This window comes from Gorilla gorilla, chromosome 6 (genome assembly GCF_029281585.2).
Source record: "Gorilla gorilla gorilla isolate KB3781 chromosome 6, NHGRI_mGorGor1-v2.1_pri, whole genome shotgun sequence".
NCBI classification, from domain to species: Eukaryota; Metazoa; Chordata; class Mammalia; order Primates; family Hominidae; genus Gorilla; species Gorilla gorilla.
The window spans coordinates 12,961,812-12,970,927 of NC_073230.2; the positions used below are offsets into that span (position 1 = coordinate 12,961,812).

Here is a 9,116-nt window from a genome sequence, read left to right on the forward strand (position 1 = left end):
AAGGTGTGGCAGCTAGGAACACCCACTACACCCCTACTCAAGGGAACACCATGCCCAGTGACCGAGACAGCCCCACTCCCAGGAAATGCAGGTGCCAACCAGCCCCAGTGAGGCATGGCACCTGAGCCACCAGACACCCCCAAATAGTCCCTTCCCACCTCCTCAAGCATCTGCATTCTGGGTGAACCCAGAAAAACTGGGGTACCTGGGGAGACGTAGAAGGGCCAGGCCAGGAACTCCCCAATAAGCAGGAACAGAGACCTGACCCCTGAGCCTCCCCCACCCTCTAAAGCTGCTCAATGTCAAGGCAGGAGAGATCTCCACACACCTGCACTCTGGGTAAGGACAAGTTGGCCCCCACTGCCCCACCCTTTTGCAGGGTCCACCCTCCTGCAGGGTTCACCCTCTGCTGCCCACAACCCAGCCACACCACAAAGTCACACTTGGCCTCATTTTTAAGGTGTGCACTTTTATTCAACTGGTCTCAAGTCAGTGTACAGGTAAGCCCTGGCTGCCTCCACCCACTCCCAGGGAGACCAAAAGCCTTCATACATCTCAAGTTGGGGGACAAAAAAGGGGGAAGGGGGGCACGAAGGCTCATCATTCAAAATAAAACAAAATAAAAAAGTATTAAGGCGAAGATTAAAAAAATTTTGCATTACATAATTTACACGAAAGCAATGCTATCACCTCCCCTGTGTGGACTCGGGAGAGGACTGGGCCATTCTCCTTAGAGAGAAGTGGGGTGGCTTTTAGGATGGCAAGGGACTTCCTGTAACAACGCATCTCATATTTGGAATGACTATTAAAAAAAGAACAATGTGCAATCAAAGTCCTCGGCCACATTGTGAACTTTGGGGGATGCTCGCTCCAACCGACTGCTGTCACCTTCACCGTTCCAGTTTTTAAATCCTGAGTCAAGCCAAAAAAAAAAAAAAAACCAAAACGAAACAAAAAAAACAAATAAAGCCATGCCAATCTCATCTTGTTTTCTGCGCAAGTTAGGTTTTGTCAAGAAAGGGTGTAACGCAACTAAGTCACAGTCCGCCTAGAAGCATTTGCGGTGGACGATGGAGGGGCCGGACTCGTCATACTCCTGCTTGCTGATCCACATCTGCTGGAAGGTGGACAGCGAGGCCAGGATGGAGCCACCGATCCACACGGAGTACTTGCGCTCAGGAGGAGCAATGATCTGACGAGGGAAGGGGACAGGCAGTGAGGGCCCTGGATGTGACAGCTCCCCACACACCACAGGACCCCACAGCCGACCTGCCCAGGTCAGCTCAGGCTGGAAAGACACCCACCTTGATCTTCATTGTGCTGGGTGCCAGGGCAGTGATCTCCTTCTGCATTCTGTCGGCAATGCCAGGGTACATGGTGGTGCCGCCAGACAGCACTGTGTTGGCGTACAGGTCTTTGCGGATGTCCACGTCACACTTCATGATGGAGTTGAAGGTAGTTTCGTGGATGCCACAGGACTCCATTCCTGAGAGGGAAATGAGGGCCGGACTTAGCTTCCACAGCACAGCCCCGAGGGGTGACCCTCATGTCAGGCAGAGCCGGGAGACGGTCTCCACTCACCCAGGAAGGAAGGCTGGAAGAGTGCCTCAGGGCAGCGGAACCGCTCGTTGCCAATGGTGATGACCTGGCCGTCAGGCAGCTCGTAGCTCTTCTCCAGGGAGGAGCTGGAAGCAGCCGTGGCCATCTCCTGCTCGAAGTCCAGGGCGACGTAGCACAGCTTCTCCTTAATGTCACGCACGATTTCCCGCTCGGCCGTGGTGGTGAAGCTGTAGCCGCGCTCGGTGAGGATCTTCATGAGGTAGTCAGTCAGGTCCCGGCCAGCCAGGTCCAGACGCAGGATGGCATGGGGGAGGGCATACCCCTCGTAGATGGGCACAGTGTGGGTGACCCCGTCACCGGAGTCCATCACGATGCCAGTGGTACGGCCAGAGGCGTACAGGGACAGCACAGCCTGGATAGCAACGTACATGGCTGGGGTGTTGAAGGTCTCAAACATGATCTGTAAGGCAGAAATGCACCATGTCACACTGGGGAAGCCACTGGGGACAGCCAGGCCAGACGGGGGACATGCAGAAAGTGCAAAGAACACGGCTAAGTGTGCTGGGGTCTTGGGAAGGGGAGTCTGTTCAGACCTACTGTGCGCCTACTTAATACACACTCCAAGGCCGCTTTACACCAGCCTCATGGGCTTGTCACACGAGCCAGTGTTAGTACCTACACCCACGACACTGTCTGTTTTAGACACCTAGTCAGAGAGACAAACACCAGAAAAAGAGCTCATCTGGGAAAAAGCAAATAGAACCTGCAGAGTTCCAAAGGAGACTCAGGTCAGAGAAGAGAGTCCTACGGAAAACGGCAGAAAAGAGAACCAGTGAGAAAGGGCGCAGCTCCGGGAGGCCAGGAAGGACGGAGGCGGCCACCAGAAGAGGTAGCGGGCCACTCACCTGGGTCATCTTCTCGCGGTTGGCCTTGGGGTTCAGGGGGGCCTCGGTCAGCAGCACGGGGTGCTCCTCGGGAGCCACACGCAGCTCATTGTAGAAGGTGTGGTGCCAGATCTTCTCCATGTCGTCCCAGTTGGTGACGATGCCGTGTTCGATGGGGTACTTCAGGGTGAGGATGCCTCTCTTGCTCTGGGCCTCGTCGCCCACATAGGAATCCTTCTGACCCATGCCCACCATCACGCCCTGGGAAGGAAAGGACAAGAAGCCCTGAGCACGGGCGCGGCCCCCACCCCGGAAACCGGGAGGCTCCTGTGCAGAGAAAGCGCCCTTGCCTCCCGCCCGCTCCCGGGGCTGCCCCACCCAGCCAGCTCCCCTACCTGGTGCCTGGGGCGCCCCACGATGGAGGGGAAGACGGCCCGGGGGGCATCGTCGCCCGCGAAGCCGGCCTTGCACATGCCGGAGCCGTTGTCGACGACGAGCGCGGCGATATCATCATCCATGGTGAGCTGCGAGAAAAGCCGGGCGCGCTGTGAGCCGAGGTCGCCCCCGCCCTGCCCACTTCCGGCGCGCCGAGGCCTTAGGCCGCCAGGGGGCGCCGGCGCGCGCCCAGATTGGGGACAAAGGAAGCCGGGCCGGCCGCGTTATTACCATAAAAGGCAAACACTGGTCGGAGGCGTCCCCGCGGCGCGCGGCAGGAAGCCAGGCCCCAACCCCCTCCCAACCGGGCGCCAGCCCCGCCTCCGCCCGGTTCAAACAGCGCCGGGTCGGCGCGCGCGCACGCGGCGGCCACACCCTCAGGCGGCCAGCGGCTCGGGCAGGAAGTGCGCGCAAGCGCCCGGGAGCCGCGGCGACCCCACCCCTTCCGGCCGAGCCCGCCTTCGCCCCAGCCCAGGCCGCGGCACCCCGGGCCCCAGAACGCACGCGCAGTTAGCGCCTTGAGTCCCAGCGCGCACGCGCAATTAGCGCCAATTCCCAGCGCGCACGCACAGTTAGCGCCCAAAGCACCAGCGCGCACGCGCAATGGCACCCCAGCCCCACCGGGCCTGGCGGGGGCTCCGCCGCGCCCACCCTGCGATCCCCATTGGCAAGAGCCCGGCTCAGACAAAGACCCCGCCGGTTGCCCCCGCCCCGAGGGCGGCACCCCCGGATCGCGCCTCCCGAGCGCGGCCTCGCGCCTCCGAACTGGCGTGGGGTGTCCCCCATCTCCGGAGGCCCAGGGGCTTCCCCCGCGCCCCCCACGGCGGTCCGGTTGCCCCCCCATGCGCCCCCCGCTGCGGCCCAGACGGCTCTGCACGGGCGAAGGGGCCGCGGCCGCCTGCGGCCGGGCCGTGAGCCGCCTGCTCCGGTCGGCTGGCCGGGCTTACCTGGCGGCGGGTGTGGACGGGCGGCGGATCGGCAAAGGCGAGGCTCTGTGCTCGCGGGGCGGACGCGGTCTCGGCGGTGGTGGCGCGTCGCGCCGCCGGGTTTTATAGGGCGCCGCCGCGGCCGCTCGAGCCATAAAAGGCAACTTTCGGAACAGCGCACGCTGATTGGCCCCGCGCCGCTCACTCACCGGCCTCGCCGCACAGTGCAGCATTTTTTTACCCCCTCTCCCCTCCTTTTGCGAAAAAAAAAAAGAGCGAGAGCGAGATTGAGGAAGAGGAGGAGGGAGAGTTTTGGCGTTGGCCGCTTTGGGGTGCTGGGCCCGGGGGCTGGGGGCGCGCGCCGTGGCCCCCGCGCCCCACGCTGGGCAGTGCCGGTTCGGCCCCGCATGGCCAGGCCTGCCCCCGGCCTGCCTGTCTCTCGGGCCCCCACCCACCGCGGGACATCCTAGGTGTGGACGTCTCTTGGGCACTGAGCGCCCAGGTGGGGTGGGCCAGGGTCTGCACGGGTGCCAGGGCCCTGGGTTCTGTACGCTCCTGCAGAAGGAGCTCTTGGAGGGCATGGAGTGGCCAGGCAGTCACTCCCCCTTGCCGACTTCAGAACAACTGCCCTGAAAGCAGGGTCTGAGGACCTCTGGCTGTGGGGCTCAGCTAGCTAAATGTGCTGGGTGGGTCACTAGGGAGAGACCTGGGCTTGAGAGGGAGAGTGTGGTGTTGGGGGAGTCAGGGGGCTTGCGGCCACTTAGAAGTCGCAGGACCACACTCCCCAGGACAGGGCAGGGGCCAGCGGTCCAGTGGCTGGACGTGGCCTGTGATGAAGGCTACAAACCTACCCAGCCGCAGCCCTGGGAAGGTGGGCTCTACAGGGCAGGGCACCTTTTACCCTGGAGCTGCCTGCTTTTGAGGGTAACAGTCACGCCCAGCCAAGACCAGGCCTGGGGCGTTAGTGGGTGACCTAGGCACTGCGGGGCGCGGGGCTGGGTCTACACAGCCTGGGTCTGGGCCCACCGTCCGTTGTATGTCTGCTATGCGCAACCACAGCGGAACTGCCCTCCCAGACCATCTGGAGGCCGCTGGGGGACTCTGGGGACCGAGACTCCATGTGCCACAGAGGATTGGGGGCGGGGTGGTGCTAGGAACTCAAAGCCAGCCTGGGAAGACCCTGTCCTTGTCACCCTTTCTTGCCTTGGGTCTGTCCACTGAGTAGCACACAAGACCTGGTGGGCAGGGTCCGTTCTGCTCCGGGAATCGGAGACTGTGTGTACCCAGGTGGTGGGCATGCAGCGATCAGTGGCGTGGGACCACAGAGGGGCATTCGGCTCAGCCTAGAGGAACCTGTCCTCCTCCTCCTCCCCCTCCTTGGAGGTGGTGACAAGAAGCTGGATTTTTACACAAAAATAGGAAGAGTGGTGAGGTGGGGCACCTCAGGCCTGCGGGGCTCTTTGCAGCGCGTAGTAGGTGTTCATTGAGTGTGTGTCGCAACAGGCAAAGATGAGTCCATATAAGGACGTGGAACCTGTGGCCAGGAAGGAGGCTGCTGGTTCCAGTTCACGGTACAAGGCTGTGCTCAGCCAATGGGACCTGCTCCTCCCTTGAAGGTTGCAGAGGCCACAGCCTGGTGGGAAAGATGACCACCACCCAGCACACAGTGGCAGACACAGGTTCACAGTCCAGAAGACTTGCTGAGCCTCCTCCATCACCACCCCACGCAAGGGCAAACTTCCCCAGCCTGTATACTCCCTGCCTCCTGGGAATGGGACTGTCCTGTCCCTGGCCTTGTATCTTTCAGCTGCAGGCGTCTTGCCAGCTGCCTCAGGACCTGCCAACGCTACAGTTCACCGGGCTGGCGTTGTGGGGCGATGGGCGGGGGGCCCTTCTTGCTGCCTGTTGATGAGGGCTGGTTCTGGGGGTTCGTGGAACGTTGAACTGGGTGGAGTGCTGGGGGGGGGGGGTGGGCAGTGGGGATGGGACCGGATCTGCAGAGCAGGGATGAGAGGTTGTCAGGTGGGCGGCTCCAGGCAGCAAGGTGGGGTGCAGAGCAGACCTGATCCCCAGGCAGGACCTGTGTTGCCACTGGGCCTCCATTCAGCTGGCCAAGAGACAGGAGCTCCAGCCCCACCCCGCCCCGGGCTGCAGCATTCCTGGCCTGTCCTCCTGGCTTGTGGTTCCTTCTGTCTGCAGCGGCCACTTCCTAGTGCTCTCCTATGCACCCTTCAAGTCCCATCCCAGAAAGCCCCTCTTTGGGGAAGCCTTTTAGCCTCTGCAGCCACGCCTTCCTCCCTACCTCAGACCAAGGCTTGCAGCTGGCATTTAGAACTGGGCCTCAGCCACCAGGCTGCGAGCCCTCCCAGGGTCTCCGTCACCCCCACTCCTTCCCACTACACCCACCCCAGGGCTCCTCGCTGTTGAATGAGTGACTGCCTGGGTGTCCTCAGGTGGCAGGTTGGAGGTGGCCGAGCAGCCTGGGGTGAGGGGCAGGGAGGAGCTGAAGAGAGAAAGCAAGCAGCGGAGCAGGAAAAGAGGAAGTAGAGCTGGCTGGCCAGGGGGCGGGCCGAGCAGGGGAGAAGTGAACAGGTTCTCTTCTGTGCTTGGGAACTTTGCCCTGTAAGGGAGCTTTCGGAGCTGTCACTGGGGCACGCACGCAGCCCCCGGAGAACCCTCAGTTGAACTCAGCCAAGGGGACTCCACCTGCCTGGCTGGGACTTTTGTTTTTTCCCCTCCAAGCCTTTGCTTTGGTGACGCCCCCACCCTGCAAGGCCTCCAGGCAACCAACTCTTACAGCGCAGACCCAGGGACCACTCCTTGGCCCTCCCGCAAAACAACCACCCAGCCACCTTGCCCTGGGCACTGCAGCGCCCTCCCTATCCTGCCAGGAGGGAATCCAACCTCCTTTTTATTATTATTACTATTTTTGATACAAGGTCTTGCTCTGATGCCCAGGCTGGGGTGCAATCACAGCTCACTGCAGCCTCGACCTCCTGGGCTTAAAGCCCTCACGAGTAGCTGGGACTATAGGCACACACTTCCAAGCCTGGCTAATTTTTAAATTATCTGTAGAGGTATGGCTTCTCACCATGTTGCCCAGGCTGGTCTCCAGCTCCGGGGGGCTCAAGCGATCCTCCCGCCTCAGCCTCCCAAAGTCCCGGGATTACAGGCATGAGCCACCATGCCCATCCTCAAGCTCCATTTTGTAGAGGAAGGAACTGAGATAGAGCTTCCCTCCAAGACTTGAGTTAGCTCCAGGAGGACAGGGACCCTGAACACGGTAGGTGCTCAGTGAGAGGAGAATGAATGAATGAGTGAATGAATGAGGGGGGGCAACATTCCAGGAGACACACCCCCATTCACAGACTAGGAAACTGAGTCAGGACAGGTGAAGTGCTCAAGTCCCCAAATGCGGTGGGAAGGACTCTAGGCTCAGGGCCCCTGAGGGGGCAGCCCCGTCTCCTGCCTCACACTGCCCCTCCCTGGTAAAGGGTCCCCTGGAATGTCCCCAGGGCGTGAGTCCAAAGGCTGTTTGAAAGTCTGAATTCCTGGGCCCTACCTCCCTCCTCAGCATTTATCACCTGAGGCCCAGAGAGGACACCATCAGCCCATGGTCACATGGCAGCAAGTGGGGTCTCTCCCACTGGGGTGTGATGGCTTGTACCTGTAATCCCAGCATTTTGGGAGGCCGAGGAGGGAGGATCGCTTGAGCCCAGGAGTTGGAGACAAGCTTGGGCAACATGGGAGATCCTATCTCTACAAAATCAGCTGGGTGTTGTGGCACGTGCCTGTACTCCCAGCTAATTGGGAGGCTGGGGCGGGAGCATTGCTTCAGCGTGGAAGGTCAAGGCTATAGTGAGCTATGATCAAGTCACTGCATTCCAGCTTGGATGACAGAGGAAGACCCTGTCTCAAAAAAAAAAAAAAAAGAAAAATTAAATTTAAAAATTAGGTGCTCCAGGCTGGGCATGGTGGCTCACGCCTGTAATCCCTGCACTTTGGGAGGTCAAGGCGGGTGGATCACCTGAGGTCAAAAATTCAAGATCAGCCTGGCAAACATGATGAAACCTTTTCTCTACTAAAAATACAAAATATTAGCTGGGCATAGTGGTGCGTGCCTGTAATCCCAGCTACTCAGGAGGCTGAGGCAGGAGAATCGCTTGAACCCGGGAGGCAGAGGTTGCAGTGAGCCGAGATTGCACCATTGCACTCCAGCCTGGGTGACGAGCAAAACTCTGTCTCAAAAAGACAACAAAAAAAAAGTTGGGTGCTCCAGCTTTTATTCATTTAAAAATAAAATAGCTGGGCACAGTGGCTCACACCGTAATCCCAGCATTTTGGGAGGCTGAGGCAGGAGGATCTCTTGAGTCCAGGAGTTTTGAGCAGCATAGTGATACCCTGTTTCTACAAAAAAAAAAAAAAAAAAAAAGACAAAATTAGCTGGGCATAGTGGCATGTGCCTGTAGTCCCAGCTACTGGGGAGGCTAAGGTGGGAGAACTGCCTGAGCCTGAGAGGTCGAGGCTGCAGTGAACCAAGATCACGCCACTGCACTCCAGCCTGGGTGACAGAGACCCTGTCTCCAAAAAAAAAAAAAAAAAAAAAAGTAAAAGAAAAAGAAAAATTAGCTCCAGGTTTATTTATTTAATTTATTTTTAGAGATAAGGTCTCTAAAAATTTTAGAGACAGGGTCTAGCTCTGTGGCCCAGGCTGGAGTGCAGTGGTATGATCACAGCTCACTGCAGCCTTGACCTCCTGGGCTCGAGCGATCCTCCTGTCTCAGCCTCCTGAGTAGCTGGGATTACAGGCACCCACCAGCCCACCCAGGTAATTTTGTATTTTTAGTAGAGATGGAGTTTCACCATGTTGGCCAGGCTGGTCTCAAACTCCCGACCTCAGGTGATCCATCTGCCTTGGCCTCCCGAAGTGGTGGGATTACAGATGTGAGCCACCACACCCGGCCTTTACTTATTTATTTATTTATTTATTTATTTAGAGATGGCGTCTCGCCCTCTGTCACCAGGCTGGAGTGCAATGGTGCCATCTCAGCTCACTGCAACCTCCACCTCCCGAGTTCAAGCGATTCCCCTGCCTCAGCCTACTGAGTAGCTGGGACTACAGGCGCGTGCCACCACGCCCAGCTAATTTTGTTTGTATTTTAGTAGAGACGGGGTTTCACCACGTTGGCCAGGATGGTCTCCGTCTCCATCTCCTGACCTCGTGATCCGCCCGCCTCAGCCTCCCAAAGTGCTGGGATTATAGGCATGAGCCACCGTGCCCAGCCTATTTTATTTTTTAAAATAAAACAGA

General features: G+C 59.0%; 1 protein-coding gene across 1 annotated transcript; it reads right to left on the minus strand.

Annotated features, from left to right (window-relative positions):
- Positions 1 to 452: 452 nt before the first annotated feature.
- On the minus strand, positions 453 to 3,943 carry ACTB (actin beta). The gene is made up of 6 exons (XM_031006572.3): positions 3,827 to 3,943; positions 2,840 to 2,968; positions 2,466 to 2,705; positions 1,582 to 2,020; positions 1,305 to 1,486; positions 453 to 1,192 (listed from the first exon to the last, which is right to left on the minus strand). Exons 2-6 carry the CDS (start codon positions 2,960 to 2,962, stop codon positions 1,049 to 1,051), a joined length of 1,128 nt encoding a protein of 375 aa, XP_030862432.1. The 5' UTR covers positions 2,963 to 2,968; positions 3,827 to 3,943; the 3' UTR covers positions 453 to 1,048.
- Positions 3,944 to 9,116: the final 5,173 nt, after the last annotated feature.